This window comes from Ammodytes marinus (genome assembly GCF_949987685.1).
Source record: "Ammodytes marinus genome assembly, chromosome: 20".
Taxonomy (NCBI): domain Eukaryota; kingdom Metazoa; phylum Chordata; class Actinopteri; order Uranoscopiformes; family Ammodytidae; genus Ammodytes; species Ammodytes marinus.
In genome coordinates, this window is record NC_137224.1 from 19,620,714 (window position 1) to 19,638,075 (window position 17,362).

The 17,362-nt window shown below is 42.9% G+C and overlaps 1 protein-coding gene across 1 annotated transcript in view; it reads left to right on the top strand.

Annotated features, from left to right (window-relative positions):
• The window catches only part of snx29 (sorting nexin 29), a gene marked incomplete at its 3' end in the record, with an annotated part of 124,807 nt that overhangs the window by 72,852 nt on the left and 34,593 nt on the right, over positions 1-17,362 (top strand). The window contains exons 16-18 of the mRNA XM_080048996.1: positions 7,180-7,296; positions 11,753-11,808; positions 12,212-12,293. Coding sequence (XP_079905122.1) covers positions 7,180-7,296; positions 11,753-11,808; positions 12,212-12,293 — 255 coding nt within the window. The remainder of the gene's footprint in view (positions 1-7,179; positions 7,297-11,752; positions 11,809-12,211; positions 12,294-17,362) is intronic.

Genomic DNA, 17,362 nt, shown 5'->3' on the forward strand with positions numbered 1-17,362 from the left:
TATTGGTCCATCTGCCACTCTCATGTGCTCACACTTCCTGTAACTCATCCCACTCTCTATCTCTCTTTGTATCTTTTTTTTTTTCTTTTTCTGGAACCTCAGTTCAGAGCGGACGGCACAGCTTGTGATGTCTATATTGGGCTATTTCTCACCCTCATTGTCTTCCCCTTCCCCCCCACCCCCCTCTCTCCCTCCAGCCTCTCAGCCGTGTCTCTTCCTGTTTAGGAGCAGCTGTGCCCAAAGTGAGTCAGAAACCCAGATAGAGACGACACACAAGCTGCATTTAGATTTGACAAGAGTAAGCGCGTATCAGGCCACAGTCCCTTTGAGCTCTCCACATGTTTGAGATGTTAAGATGAACCTTTTATACCATGCGACCGGGGTCTCCCCTTTGGCGGTGTGATGAAAAAAAGATGAAAGAATGTTCCTTTCAAGTGGCGCCGTCCTGCTGCCCCCCCCCCCCTGCGAAACGTTGGCAGTCCCAACATGAACACTAACAGCCACCTTCCAGGAGGTTTTATGTTACATCACAGCACATGGCGACATGAAGATGTGAGCGTGTCATTTGGTCAAGAAATGTTTCATTTGAATTGGAAAGGAGACAAGCACAGAGTAACCCACTTTAGGATGTATTGCATCATATTTTCAACAACACTTTGAATCAGAATTTGTTTGGTTCAGCATGTGAAATTTGACATGGATAATGGAGTTATTCAAAAGATTAAAGACAGTTTGAAGATAAAGAATCAGAATCAGAATAGATACATGCAAGACTTTGACATGTACAATTCTTTATCAGAATGATTTACTAAACATTATCAGAATTAAATTTAGTTTCTTAACATTGCTACAAGGGCTGCAAACAGGTTTGGCTTTGAACCATGTCAGTGCTTTTTTTTTTTTATTGATGTTCAGATTTTCGGATGAGATGATTTTGCGTTTATCAGACACTAGCTTAGTTTTCATCGCTTGTACCTACTTCTGGACCTCTTAAATAAAATAAAAAAGCATCCACCTCGTTTATCACTGTTAAAGCTAATACGAACCTAATTTTTCATCAGAAAGCCAAGGGCCAGGTGGTGAGAGGGTCCGCTCATCCAGGGCTTTATTAGCCTTTTTATTCAGACCAGCACATTGTAGATCAGATCATAGACGGGGGGAGAGGAGGAGGACGCACAAAGAGATTCAGTAAAGATGTGAGAGGGGCGCAGAGGAGAAGGAAAAGGCACTGTATAATGGAGGAGTGTGTGTGTGTGTGTGTGTGTGTGTGTGTGTGTGTGTGTGTGTGTGTGTGTGTGTGTGTGTGTGTGTGTGTGTGTGTGTGTGTGTGTGTGTGTGTGTGTGTGTGTGTGTGTGTGTGTGTGTGTGTGTGTGTGTGTGTGTGTGTGTGTGTGTGTGTGTGTGTGTGTGCGCGTTTCTGCATGTGTGTGCTAACCAGTGCAATGGACACTATTTATGAGAGAGTGTGCGGTCAGCATCAATTGGGTGGCAGTTAGCTATGACACTTAATTCTAAGCCAAACCTGCAGGCAAGGCAAGTCATTTGATTGCAAACAACAATTTGCATCACGGCTCTGCTTAGACCCATTTTCAGTCATACCAGATAAGAAAACTAAAATATAACTATCAACAATATATAATCAAATGTGTGACACAATATGTTATGGTCACCATTTTCAAGTTTCTGCAAATCAGAGCTGAGCCTGTTTTTTTTTCCTTTTCATATTCTGCCCATGTATTGTTTTGTCGGCTACCGCACATAATATATGAAGGAATCTCTTAAAAGCACTTCATCAAGCTGGTGTTTTGTGCAGTGAGTTTTATATTATTTTTCACAATACGTGATTTGTTCTGTTGTTCCCCACAGACTCTTTAGTGTTTGTGATACGGCATAAGTACACATTGCTTTCTATCTACTCTTGAAGCTAAAACACAGTTCCACTTAGCACTGTCGCATGCAATTAATGATACCAATTATTCTTTGTTAGACAAAGACTTACCGACATAGTAATGTTTACTGCAGAGCATACAATATGAGCTACATTTGTCCTTGTTGATCATATTGAGGTCAGTATATTAGATTTTTTTTCTTTCAATGTTATGTTTATGCCTTGTTTTAGTTGAAATAGTTAAACTGAAAAAGTCACATTAGGCCAATTAAAAAAGAATGTCCCTTTTCTTTGTTACATTACAAAATATTTATTTTTTTAAAGTGAATCTATACTGAGAGGGAGATTTTTGTACAGACTTTTTGCTATATAATATTCTGTAATAATATAAACAAAGAAACAGACAAAATGGGGGCCCAGTCATCAAAACATTAACAGGTTCCCATGAAGCACTTAAAAATCTCCATTTTAATGCCATGGCAAGGATATTTTTACGTTCTAAAAATGATCTTAGTATTCAACTGTTATGTTGCATAGTTGTCATGTCAAAGCATTTCCAGGTACCGAGCATGGAAGTACATTTAACTCTCTCATGTGAATGCAGAAATGAACAGCTTCAGGGATGTGTAAACATGTTGCAAAGTTTGCCTGGTCCCAGGTCCACTGGCAGAACATGTCAACACAGTCCACTCACTTTTGGTCCTGATTGTGGATAGGCCTGTCACGATAACAAATTCTTCTGTGCGATTAATTGCACCAGAAATTATTGCGATAAGCGATAATATTGCCGTTTTGAGACCATTTTCAACTAATATAATGATAAAGGCATGATAATGCAAGTACACCCTTTAGAAGATCAATAAACTTTTATTTTTAAAGAACACTGGAACTGGACGTCTGGAAGACATTTAAAATGTCCAGAATAAATTAACAAAACAACCAAAAACAATAAATAAAATTGACTCAGTCTACTTGTTTTTTCCCAAACTGGGAAAACTGCATCGGGTGATTGTGTTTAAGGTGAAGATTCAGTGTGTGTTGTATTGGCGCGTTTGGTTGATATTAGAAAATGCTGTGCTCTCAGCAAGCGCATCATAATTGCGCAGGTCTGAGCAAGACGGCTCCTACTCAAACAAGGCTATTGTTTTTAAACAAATGCGACATGTCGGCTCGCTCAGGTTAGTTGGTTCGCCCCGGCCGTTGGGTTTGAAGCCGATGTGCTACCACACGGCAGCTGTCGCGTTCGGCTTAGACACCAACTTTTTATTCCTCCACATTTTTGTTTTGTTGCTCTCCTCCTCACGGGGCTCTCATGCTGCACTGTAACGCCAGTGCGCCGCCTCCCACACAGAGACCATGCAAAAAGTGACTGACACGTGACAAGGTGGGTTACTCGTTGTGCCCTCAACTCGGCCTTAAAGGCAGCGCTGCAGGAAAGGCACCATTAAACATCACCGAATGCCCTAACCCTGCGCGCTGCCTTGAAGAATTCAGTTGGGGGAAAAAACACCAATCCCGGCGAGAGGGCAGATACACCGGAGTAAAAACGTTTGATATCCAGTGTCTTTTGATAGAGAGAGACACGAGGAAAACAAACAAGCAAATTATCGCAGCTGGCAAAAAATTATCGCTCATTTTAATTTATCGCGCAATTAATTGATTTATTGCATATCGCGACAGGCCTAATTGTGGATGGTAGTGTAATATATGTAACCGCGGGGGGCAGTTCCCTCACTCAGCCACTCATCCGTGGCTTCAAGGCTCCCGTTAGGATGTAGCCTAAAGCAGAGAACCACAGCCTGACAGGGCTTCTACTTTACTGACTTGTTGAGCTGTCAAGTGCATTGTGATACATTGTATGGTTCCCCCAACTATAGCCGTTTAACTTAACTAGGCTGACTTGAAGGAAATGCTAAGGCAGTCCGTCACCTTCACGACTAACACGTTTCTGTTAAGGAGAAGAGACTTGTTGCATTTTCAAGCACACGCTCATATCGAGTGGAAAAACACAGTGGAGTAAAGGCCTGTTTCATGTACGCTCCAGGTATGAGAGAAAGAACACTGGAACCTGGTTGTGCATCTCAATGACTTCTGCATTAATAACAGCGGGAAGATGAACTTTCCTGTTTGCACAAATTGGCAACGCTAGCACGTAGCGAAATTAGCGTGAACACTCTCAAACACACAAGACAACACACATGCATCTCTTATAATAGGTCCATGACACACACACACACACACACACACACACACACACACACACACACACAAAAGTGCACAGCCGCCAGAGAATGACACACTGATTAGCTTCCTCTCACTGAGAATTAATTGGGTTTCTTCACGCCTCAAATTAATTCCCTCTTTTATAATGTCCCATTTAAGAGTTGTGGCGGCTAAATAGATAGAGGTGATGAATGGCTGGGGAGTGTTTCAGGCTGTAACCATGGGTTCACACTTCCTGTTCCATCACTTGAAAATGACAGGAGGACTTGACCTGATAGTCTGTGTTTGGTTGTCCTCTTCACTTTGTTTGTTTGTCTGGCTACAAACAGACACATTAAGATGTCAGCTTTGGGGATTGATTTTTGAGCCGGAGCCGGTGATGTTTTATGCTCTCAGATTACCATCAGCTGTGCTTTATTGCTTTGCAGCCCTATCTGATCCCGAGGTGTTTTTTTTTTATTTCTGAAGCCTCGGTTGTTTAGAAACATGTAGATATCGAACCCAGCACTTTGATGTATCAGTTTTATTAGGTTGGAAAATACAATGTGCTAAGATATAGGATCCAATCGAATATAGGCTTGATGCGATTCCATTCCCACGGTCTCGGGTTTAACAGTACCCAGATTTTTGGTGCGTCGATCCTGTAGAGAAATGCCTCCTTTTTTGTTTTCAAGGTTTTCTTACACAAAAGAAAGATTGCTGCATTTTTTAATAAACTTTCGTCAGAAAGTGTAAGAAAGATTTTCCACAAAATCTGCTTCAAGGGAACGAAGGCCTTCTTGAAACGCCCACACTTGTTCCAGGGTCTTTACTTTATGCTTTGGATGAACAACTGCAGATAAAGCTAAGGTTGTATTTGACAGCCGAGCGTTTTAACAACCTGCCAGAGGATACGCGCATTGTTATTCTCTTTATAACTTCTGAGCTGCAGTTAAGCAGTAATATGGAGAAACAAAGGACGGACATACTCGCAAATCAAAGCTGGGTCTCCTCGGTGAAACTCTCTCTCTCTCATTATAGCAGCAGCTGTGTTGATGAGTGATATTGATTGCTTGCAGGAGATTTAACAGTGTTGTTATACAGACGGGGGTGGTTGTAGTTCTTATTAGTCTTATTTAATGAGAGCCTTTCTGCACTATAGTTTGATGTCTCACATCAGATTAAGTCTTCCTAATGCTACTTAGACGCTGCCCGTTGAACACAATTTATTGTAATTGTGCGTTTTGTCCAGTGTATTTAACGTTCTCTCTTAAGTCCTCTCGGGGTGTTTTTGATTCTGGTAATTACATTTCTCAACAGATTAATTCATGCAATGTACGCCTTCGCCTGTGTTCAACTCTGGTTACACTGCACCTTTTTATGTTCCATTAAATATTCAAGGTAGAGACCAATAATTGAAGCAGTATAATCTGAAGAGACCAAAACAAACAGCTCCTCTCATCTGCACCAGAGTTAGCAATGCCGTGTGAAAGTGTTTTTTTTATGATTCTTCTGATCATATCTGAAGGCGAACACACACAGCAGAGTGACTGATTCAGAGCGTGATCTGGGCTCCTGGGGAGGGGGGGGCATGCTCCGGTTGTGATGAATAGTCCATTTGAGAATGAAGAGTAAATCAGATTTCTCATTTGCAATCAGGGCCCCAAGTTGACCTGCATACATAACCTGAGGAGCTGGGCTAAGCTAACTTTATAGCATCTTTCACAATTTTTCCCCAGATTTCAATGTATATTTTAGTCATTTTCATTTGTGTGTCGGCAGTAGGCTACTTTGCATCATTATATCTCAATCATACATATGTTTTCCAAATGTTTCTCTCTGGAGGGCAGGCATTCAAATGTGTTGGTGCATGAGGACACATTTGATTTTATTGTTTTACCTAGAGGCAGTCTGCTCCTGAGGTGGGGACAACCCATGTTCTGTAATTTCCAAATGGGAGTCGCCATGGCAACAGAAGGCTTGGAAAATACTTCAATGCCCCGGCTATACCACAGACTGAATTCAGTGAATTTCTAGACAACAATGTGAAAGATTCATGAAATATGTTCTCCTGACTATTTGGTCTCGCCATCACTGTAAAGTTGCCTGGTAATCAGTGAAGATTATATGAAGTCACTGCTCCCAGCCAAAATATAGGTAATCAAGATAAATACACTTTTATAAAATGGGTCTTTTAACTAATTTAGATTTTCAAGAACTCAAAATCGAGTTTTTTTTTTATTATGATAATCATCACAGTTTTTCTTCTTCCATAAGTAGCCTCTCTTTCTCCCTTTATGGCAGTATGTGGGTTCTTAGATGGGATGCAGATCAGTTAATATGTGAAGGTCTGTGTTGGCTCGGAGACTCCTTTCACATGTCTGCTGAAGCGGCCGTGGCAGCAGGTGTCCTCCATACAGCAGAGTGTGTGTCACAGCCTGTCAGTCTCATGACACAGACCTGTCCACATTGTCCAGCCCGGTTAGGCACACAGGGACCGTACACAGGATAGCTCTGCCATATTTGCATTAGCACACACAGACACACGGATGTGAATAACACCACGTCAAGGTTAGTTATCGCTGACGGCAATTGATTATCATGCTGGCAGGACTCTTGACTGTTTAGGATATGAACTGATTTCACCCCCTCACTCTCTGTTTCTCTCTGTGTCTCTCGCCCCTCTCTCTCTCTCTCTCTCTCTCTCTCTCTCTCTCTCTCTCTCTCTCTCTCTCTCTCTCTCTCTCTCTCTCCCACCATCCCTCCCGTCTCCTTCAGTGGTTTGACTGTTTCCCAGAATCTGTCCTGCTGTCAACATTCATTTCATCTGCTTCTGCCTTTTGTGTGTTTGACGGAAACTGAGAAACTGTATTGTTGAGTGTTGTGCCGCTATACATAATGTCTGTTTACAGGATTTTCTATTGTCTAATGTTTTATACGATTGCGAGTTATGTAATAATGTTCCACAGTGTAATTAATGTATCTGCTTTTTTGTGTTTTTTTTGTCCCTTTGTCTGTCTGTCTGTCTGTGTGTCTGTCTGTGTGTGTGTGTGTGTGTGTGTGTGTGTGTGTGTGTGCGTGCGCTGCAGGTGGCCGAGATGCACGGTGAGCTGATAGAGTTTAATGAGCGGCTGTACCGTTCCCTCATGGCCAAAGACCACCTCATTGTCCAGATGAGACAGGAACTCATTGACTTGAGAGGACCGGTGAGTTAGTGGATACACACACACAGAACACACACACACACACACAGAACACACACACACACACACACTGATGTCCTCTCTGATTTCTCTGTAGGTTTTTCCCAGCTCCCCTCTCTGTCACCCTGTCATTACCTCTGTCGTCCTCCTAGTGATTTTGTTTGATTTTCTTCTCCACTTTCCCCCTGTTGGTTTACACAGTTGTCCTCTGCATATTTTTTCCTCTACGGTCATTGGCCGATTGATAACGGTTGTCTGCATTTTTCCTTAAAGATGTCATCTTTGAGACTCCACTGTTTTCCTTTCTCCTCTGCACTGCAGTACCCCGAGATAAACTGCCAATCAAACAGCTTGAGCGAGACCTCACACATTTGTACTTTTACTGTTGATGCGGTTTGATTTTCTGTAGGCACTGTGCTCTTTCATTTCAGCCACAGACTGTATATAAGGTGTCAGCCCCACCACCGTGGCTATCACCGCAAAAGCTAATCATCCACTTCTTCTGTCAAAGGGGGAGGTCCAAACAAAACTACTTCTCCCCAGCACTTTCAAAGTTTTCCGCCGCAATAACAACAAACGCACACACACACACACACACACACACACACACACACACACACACACACACACACACACACTCAGAATGCCAACATACGGTCATGCTCAGCAGAGCTCGGAGCGTTTCGGACACACAACACACACACAGTTGGTTGATATACAGCAGCAGTGGTGGGAGCCCCAGGCTGAAGATAGGACCTCTTATCCCCCAGCCTCAGCTTTGCTCTGCTGGACCACTCACTCTGTTTGTGTGTGTGTGTAAGTGAGAGTGTGTGTGAGTGTGTGTGTGTGTGTGTGTGTGTGTGTGTGTGTGTGTGTGTGTGTGTGTGTGTGTGTGTGTGTGTGTGTGTGTGTGTGTGTGTGTGTGTGTGTGTGTGTGTGTGTGTGTGTGTGTGTGTGTGTGTGTGTGTGTGTGTGTGTAAGTGAGAGTGTGTGTGTGTGTGTGTAAGTGAGAGTGTGTGTGTGAGAGTGTATGTATATCTATGTTTGTGTGTGTGTGTGTGTGTGTGTGTCTATCTCTGGCTCCTGAATGCTGCCTGCTTCCCTCTCCCCCGAGCTTCTGCAGATGACTGATCGTGGGTCACTTTTTCCTCGCCTCTACACTTCACTGTCTCTCTTTCGTTCTTTCACTACTCTATTTTGTTCCTGTGGGTGGGTGTGTGTGTGACTTGGTGTTTGTGTTTGTGTGTGACTCTTGGAGGGTTCGAACATAGCCTAGAGGCTGGAGACCCCACTAAAGGGGGCTGTTGTGACAGTGTTTCAGCCCTCGTTTAATGGTCTCTCTGGGAGGGCTGAAAGCTGACAGGCCCTGCACTGGACTAGAGAGATGGGTACAGGGAAGACTCACTCACACACTTTTCAACATACACAGACACACTCATGCAGAAGGCCAACATCTGGGCCTGGGCATGTGGTTCCTCTAGGGAGCAGGCCGTATAAACTCACACATATTGGCATTACACACAAACACAATTCCATAAGATGCAGCTTATCAAGAATAATAACAACGCAAACACAACACATGTGTCTGTGAAGAAGTACATAGGAGGTTAAATCTGCATTTGGTAATATTAAAAAATCTGCATTTGTACTTATGCCACATGGAGCAGCACAAGGTTGCCATGTTAACCATTTGTCACTCTACGTATAGCTATTCAACTCAAAATACTTTACCTTATACTTACGTATTAATGGTTTATCCAGAACATACCGTTTAACTACTGTTTATCGATTGCTTTTAGCCAACTATTTACTTTTGAAAATAAATATTTCAACGAGTTTACTGTTCCACCAACAATTTTTTTATTTGTTTAGTAACTGTTAAATCAGCTATGTGTAACATTTAAATATATTTTAAACAGCCTCATGTTTCCTCTGATAATCATAAATTACCTTCAACAGCAAACGACACCATCAGTGCAAAGAAAGACGTTTTTATATAGTTGTTATTACTGCATTTGGTCTGGTCGCACAACCAGTCTGATTTTCGGTTGGCGCATGCATGCTCTATGGTCACATATTCGTATTGGTCGCAGATTTCAGTGTAGCGCTGCAACGCGATTTAAGAAGCCTATCCCTCCAGGTGAGGGAAGGGGAGCGGGAGCCTTGTTTGAGACAGTTGTTTGTCATCTTAATGACTGATATCGGGGCTGAACCATCAAAGAAAAAAAAAATGCAATGAAGAAAAGCTAAAAGGGAGAGTGATAGACGGGTGGGAGGGCGTTGCCAAGCAACGTATACACAATTTCTCGGGAGCGAACTAGACTGCAGTGTTTACTCCTAAATGAATGAGCGGTACTAAAACAACATTTACTTTGCTTCACCATCATCAGATGACCATTATTCATCTGAAATAGTCATTATTTTCAACAACATACACACATTACCTCATCGTGATCCATAGCCTACTAAATGCCGTCTCTCGTTCATTCGCTTTCTGTGAGGACACGTAATCTTTCAGCTCTGTGCGAGTTGTTAGTGAACCTGCATCAACTCATTGCAATCAGGTGTGTGTAGCACTGACTGGCATTAGTTGATGCAGAGTGTAACCACTCTCACAGAGCCGAAAAGAGTCCGGTGCCCTCACACTTTCAACACACGGACATGCACTATATTGCTTCCTGATCATTTGAATCTTGCACGCCAGGCACAAGCTAGAAAATAGCTTCACGACAGCTGGCGTCCTAAAATTACCGCTTTTGTCCAAAGGGGCCGCTAACGGACAAAGTTACTCGTAGTGGCTTTAAGCTAACCATGTTATTGTCATGTTCTGTCTTTGTCTTGTCTTGTTTTGCTGGTTCCCCGTGTTTCCTGTTTTATTTTGGCATGTCTGTCTTGTTCCTCCCCATGTCCTGTCAAGTTTCCCTCCGGTTTGATTACTGCGCCCTTCCCTAATGTGATACACCTGTTCCTCGTTGTCTACCCTGTCTTGTGTGCATGTATTTAACTCCCTGGCCGTGTCTGAACTGCCATACTAACGTCCTACTCATACTCATTTTGACTTCAATTTGAGTATGTGACGGTTGGGTATGCGAGTTTGGGTATGTGAGAAATTCCCGGATGAGTACTAACTTCCGGGAAGATTTTGGGTATGAATCGATTGTATACTTTTCCTACTCAACCGCCCCATAATGCACTGGGTCAATTCTACCCGCCCAGGAAAATGAAATATTTTCGAGCAAGTTGCTAGGCAACAACATTGTTTGGGGTTCCGCGATCTGACAACTGTACGTGCAGTCATTCATAAACTCTTACAATAGATAAGAGATGAAGATAAATACCTAACAACATTAGAGTCACTAAGTGAAATGAGTGTTGTGAGTCTGATAGTGGAGAGAGATTAGGACAGATCGCTGTTCCACACACCGCGGCTCGTCCAGCTCAACTCACAGACAGCTGAGTGCTGATGAGCCGGACAGAGAGCGTCGGAGGGATCCTCCGCCTCAAAACATCATTATGATAAAACAAGAGGTCTAAAACACAGATGATGAACACAGGACTGTAAAAATCTAGTTCAATATCTAACCTGTAGAGGGCGGTTAGAAGCTTAACAGTGTCTAAACTGCCTGAATCTTATAAGAAGAAGAAGAAATTCTTCATTGCTTGAGTATACTTCAACTGAGAACGTTTAGACGCAGCTCGCATACACAATCGATCTTTGAGTAGAGAGTATGCATGAGTATGTAGGATGTAGGACGCTAGTATGGCAGTTCAGACACGGCCCCTGTGTTTCATTGTTCTGTGTCTTTGCATTGTACCTGTTGGTGAGTCTGTCCCTGTATGTTCCCAAGTTCCATGTGCCTTGCCTTTTTGCCTTTTCTGCCTTTTGGAGTTGCATTTTTGGAAAATAAATTACCTTTGGTTGAAAACGTCTTGCATTTGGGTCCTGCTTGCCTGCCTGTCTGCCTCGACCGTAACAGTTATGCTACCATATCCACTTCATTTTGGTGTCAATCACATATTTGTATTATTATATTATTCAGGTGGGACTAGACTCAAGTCCAGCATCACACCAACATGTTCTATTTGCCTATTTGTTTTCCTCAGCAGCAAATGTATGTGGATATGTTTATGATGACTTATTTATTATGAAGCATTATTAATGCTCTTTTAAATGCTGCTATATGGAGTGGTGCTGAAAACTAAATGTTGTTGTGTTTTATAGGCCAATACAATAAGAACTAAAACTAAAATTAAACAAAAATTTAAACGAGTTAATTTGCTCTATAACCTTTCCACGTATCCCCTTTAAGAAGTATGCCCGTGGGTACAAGTTCCCCTGGTGTTGGGGAACCGGAGTGTGTGCTATATTTGTGTATGAGTTTGTCCTTTTTTTGCATAATAAATGTCTTTGTTTCCCTCTCACCTGTTATACATATCCCTTGCTCTCTTTGTTTTCCAGGTTCCAGGTGATTTAAGCCAGACGTCAGACGACCCCAGCCTGTCAGACTTTGAGACGTAAGAATTTTTCTCTTTGAGTTTTTTTTTTCCCTATCCCTCTCCTTCCCCCGCACTGTGTCTTTGTCTCCTCAGTCCTTCTCTAACCTTCCTTTCTTTGTCAAAATGATAAATTCACTTATACCTCTGCTCTTTCTTTTTGCTTTGTGTCTTGCCAGAGCTACATCTCACCAATTTAAATATTTGCCAAGTTATTTCTTGCTTTGATTTTTACTTAATTTGACACTGTTCATTCATTCATATCACTGCACTCTCAGATCATGTTTTGCCAGACCGAAGTGTAATTTGCCGTAAATTAGCTGCCCGAGCAAAGTGCTGGCCTCTTCTGTTGATGCCGCCACCGCTGACAGTAATAAAGATGATAATGACAGTGAGGACATTTTGTTTTGTGTGTGTCAATCAGGGCTCATCGCGCTCTCATCAACGTGTGGATCCCCTCTGTGTTCCTGCAGGGCCGAGCTGCCAACGCCTACCACGTCTATCAGGTACACTCAGTGAATTCAGTGTGTCGTCTGTCTGTCAGTCTGTGTGAGCTCCGTCTTCTGTTTACAGGGCAAAAAAAAAAACTAGCAAGTACATTCATCACACCAGGACATATTGCTTCACTGACATGTTGGTACACTCGCTGTCAAGGACATTTCTGGAATGGAAAAAAACTCGGGGGGTGGGGAGGGGGGGGAACCTTCCCCGAGAAGCTGATGGAAAACAAGGGCAGAGCGGTAGAGATTGTTATTGTAATCAATGTGTTTTGAGTTAGAGAAAACAAGAAAGGAATGGAGTAACAAGTTCATTAAGCCGAGAAGAGAGGGAACAAACGAGCGAGCTCTGAAATAATTATACACCAAGCTGAGTTTGCGTTAATACCTCATCATCAGTGTTCATTAGCATTGTCACACTCCGGGCTCATTTTGTTCCACTCAGCTCTGTTTAAGTGTTCAAACAAAACAATTTGCTGGCCTCTGTTTCTCTTTAAATTGGACAGGGGGACATTTTTTTTTTTTTTTTTTGCAATGCTAGCAGTGTGGCTGAAATCACCCCACCACTCTTGTCCAGACTGAAATATCTCTACAGCTATTCCATGACATACCATTACAATGTGTTGCAGATATCAACAAATTGCCCAGAGGATGAATGATAACGACTTTGTTTATCTTTGTTGAGGACGCCAGTGCAATCAACTTGATTGTTATGCAGAAAGGTTGTACAGATATTCAAACTTCCCAGGCAACACATTCTAATGACTTTGTGGACTTTTTAGTATAGACATTCCTGTCTCCCTCAGGATGAATTGTTCTGTATCTATGGCACAATTATTAAGTTTGCATGCATCCAATGCCTGCTAATTAGCAATGGTAGCATGCTAAGATGCTAAATTAAGACATTGAGCATTGTTGGTATTATACCTGCTTAGAGGGCAACTGCACACTTACACTTGTTTTTTTAGATAGAATCTGAATTAGATTACTATGTTGTAAAGGAACACATTAATGCTAGTGTTAATATATTGAAATTTCTTCAACAGTTAAATACAAATCTGCATTTTAAATAGGGCTGCCCCCTGAAAGTCGATGATTCGAATCATCGGTCGGGAACCCCCGCAGTCGACGCAGATTCTTCAAGTCGAACCATTGTTTTTTTTTTTTTTTTTTTTTTTTTTTTTGTCAGTGTACATTATAATAAAAGAGAAAATAATAGCAAAACACTGACGTTATCATGCCAGGGCAATAGGTGGCGGTAATGTGTCACGTCACGTCAAACGCCATAGAAGAAGAGTGGTCAAAACTAAAGGGGAAGCGGCAAAAGAAAAAACAAAGCAGATCTGAAGCAGATGTATCAGGGACATAGAGATGTATACGTTTGTGCTGTGCAAATTGCGCACCATATATGCCTATTGATTCTGCTCTGCTATGTGCTGTAATAAAGATAGGTCGCCTTGGAAACAATTAAGCCCCCGTAGACCGCAAGCATCTCGTCTTTTTTACTCGCGCGAATCACCATTCTCTGCAGCCGTCACCGAGGCTCGGGCACGCTCGCGCTTCAGCTGCGCTCCAACTCCCCGGTTCACTCGTAAACTGATATTTTAAATATATCCAACCTGGAGGTTGTTTATTTTAAGCTCTGTTTTCGGTGGTCTTTAAGTCTGTTTTCAACTGTTTTCGGGTTGACGGTTGGTCAAATATCTCACTCCAATGCACTTTTCTGATTGACAAATATAGTATCACGAATAGTCAAATCTCTGGTTTGAACAGGCAGATCCGATTCGACTGAGAACATTCCAAGTCGGGGACAGCCCTAATTTTAAGTGTTAAATATGACTCAAGTGCGCCACCTACGAATTGAAATCATTTCTGACCGTTGCAGCCAAGCGGTGACAGAAGCTGTATCCCGTTACAGAGACCGCGTCCTTGGTAGGACGCGGTCTCGCGGTCTATGAAGGCTATAGCCTATGAAGGCCGAACCAGGCCCCCAGGACGCTGCCTTCTCCGAGCAGCCAGCATGGACAGGTGGCCACGCCTGGTATTACACGCATTAGACTGTCTGGGACGGGTCCGTAAAACAAAATGGAGATCTATGGAGCCCAGCCCCATTCATTCCCAATACAATTTTGTCAAACAAGAATGTGTCTCCGCTAATTTTTTCTGGATATCAATCAAAGGCTCATACTTTTCTTTAGACCATGTACTAATAGGATGGAAGTTTTCGCTTTTCAAAACGTCACCGAAAGCGTTTTATAGCCGTTTTATTTTCAGTTTTAGCCGTTAGGCGTGTAGCCGCTAAAAGGAGTCGTTGTGAAACAACCGTTGCTTCGGCCGGCCCGGCCTCCGATGGCGGGAGGAATCTTTATCACTATATTACTTTACAACGACGGGGTGTAATTTAAATATTGCAGATAGAGAATCATCGGGGATTAGTAACTTATACTTCCATGGTCGATAAACAATGCAACTGTGCTCGTCCCGCTTAGCTTAATGCACGGACAATATTATAACGTTACACTGCTGGAGAATGAGTAACGTCAGTGAAACGTACCCTGCGTGTCATGCTTTAGGGGTGTGTTCGGCACCCATGAAGCAGAAAGTCACTTCCTGAATGGTCGCCCTGCGCCAATGAGCAGCTTTCATAGGAATGAATGGCTTCACGTTCCAACGGTTTTCAGTCCGCTGTCCATTTCTTTATAGGTCCATGGGCCGAACGAGCGTTGTTAAACGGGACGGTCTCTGCAGGTCTCCGTTTACGAGCATTTCCGGTTTGCGTAACAAGCCGTTACCTTGCGTGACGACTCGCCGCTCCTGTGCTGCCTAGCAACCCTGATTGCTGCCAACGGAGACAGCCTTGTCAAGGGAGGAAAAAAGAAAAAGAAGTTGCCTACCAGACGAAAAGAAAAAAAAGTACAAGAAAAAAGAAAGGAAGATAAAAGTTAAGAAGATGGGGCAACACGTTGCTGTTTTGTTATTTTTTATTTTATTTTATGCCATGTCTGAAAAAAACGCAATGAATCTTGGGATATGTTGGGCCGCGAAGGATACATCTGATGCAGCCTTCAAAACCGTGAAACGAAGGCTGCATTTCTCGGCCGCATATGAGGAGCCTTGCAAGGAGCCTTGCAAATGGAACAACCTTTGCGCGCCGCTATGACGCAATCGGTCTTCAAATGCAGCCTTCGTAGACCGCAACCCCTGTATTGAGATCCACCTATAGAGTCGACCGTTTTGGGGGACTCTGCATCACGACGTCTGAAAGCCGCCAGCCAATCAGAAATGGGCTCTGGGGCCTCGACGAACGCTGCAAAGCCTGTAGGCCATGCTCTTTTCTAACGACACTACTACGATCGATACACATCATCTACATCCCAGTTGCCCGCCAACAATTTTGAATTAGAAAAGTCCTCCACCTAAAATGACCCATCTTTGTGGCATAGTGCTCACATCGTGTAGCGACAGTGCCCTTAGACTTTGTGTCTCATTCCGTTTTTCAAAGAAGTCATGACATTCAGATCTTCCTGACAGCTAGCTAACCCCGCCTCTTTCACAGCACAGCCGTCGCGCGCACCCTCCACCCAATCATTTTCCAGACCTAAATGAATCCTAAAAAGTGTGACCACTCTTGCTACTAAAGCATGTGCCTCTAATGAGTTAGTAATGAGGTCCTACCAGAATGTGTGGCATTTAGACCCCTGATACTAGCACAACTCCACAACTAAGATGGTTTTTCATGAGCCCTGTACCTTGCCCTTATCTTAGCAAGGTGTGTTGGGAACTGAGAGAGAGAGAGAGAGAGAGAGAGAGAGAGAGAGAGAGAGAGAGAGACTTAGCAAACCCAACTGCTGCCCCTTATTGTATCTGTCAAGTTATCCAGCAAAGTAGACATCCGCGGCTCATTCCCTCAGCGACTGTTTCACTGTGTCTGTCACATTAACAAGGTGTTTCACCTGAACTCTCTCACTGCTACCGTCCACCACTCCTTCCCCTGTGAGACAGACACACAGACATTCAGTCCTCTGGGTTAGCTTTTTGACACACAAACACACGCATGTACACACACTCTCACACACACACACTCTCTCACACACACACTCAGACTGGGCTGTTATCAGCTCTGTTGCCAGGAGGTACAGCTGTAACGTTATTCAGGGGAACCCATATGGGACGGGGAGAGACAGGTGACACATCCTCAGCTCTAACTGATAGTCAGGTCTGGCTGGCTACCAGGCTGAGTCGGGCTCAACTTATACATAATAGATGTAAATTCACAACTCAGAGGGCTAGAGCCCAGAGCTCACTGACACCTTTTTGTATGAAATGATCTCCATGCTCTCAACAGGGCCGAAGAATGACAATGGCAAATGAGATTCACTGCTTTAATTCCTCCAGGTTCCTGTCATCTTCAGATCCACTCACACTGGGGACCCTTGGGTCAGTGTTCTCTCATTGGAAGTATCTGGGCATTTGTCTACGCGTGTGATGGAAATGATTTAGAAGTGGCATTTTCTAAGCTTTGGCGGTGTTTATAAGTACTCATGCGGAAAGCAGCTCACTTTTTTTCGATTGCACTACAATGGCAATTTAGGAAAGTGCCAATTTGGGAGCGTATGTGTGTAGCAGTACTTACAGGTGGGTGCATCAGAATGGTGCTGTCATAAAAGCAAAGTTCTGGAGGATTCATTGCAGAACAATGTGGCACTAACTCTGCATATGTGTGTGCCTCACATTTATTAGCATTAAGTGAAACATCTGAGTTTTCTGAAAATTGAATACCCTCTGATATTAGGTCCAGCAGTTTAAAGGCACTAACGTCTGGTCAAAAGGTCTTTCTACAATCCTCTGAGACTCTTACCATCTGGATGTTAATATTATTCCACCTTCTCTGTGTTGAATAACACTTTAACTTGCTATCCAGAAATTGCATATCATCTCACTGACTTTGTATAAAGTGAACCAAAATATAATCCTTGTTTTATTTGAAATGATTCATTATTGGTATAGTGGATGTTCCATTCCAATATTTTATATTATTATGCAAAATAACATTACTGTTTTATTTTACAAAAACAGCA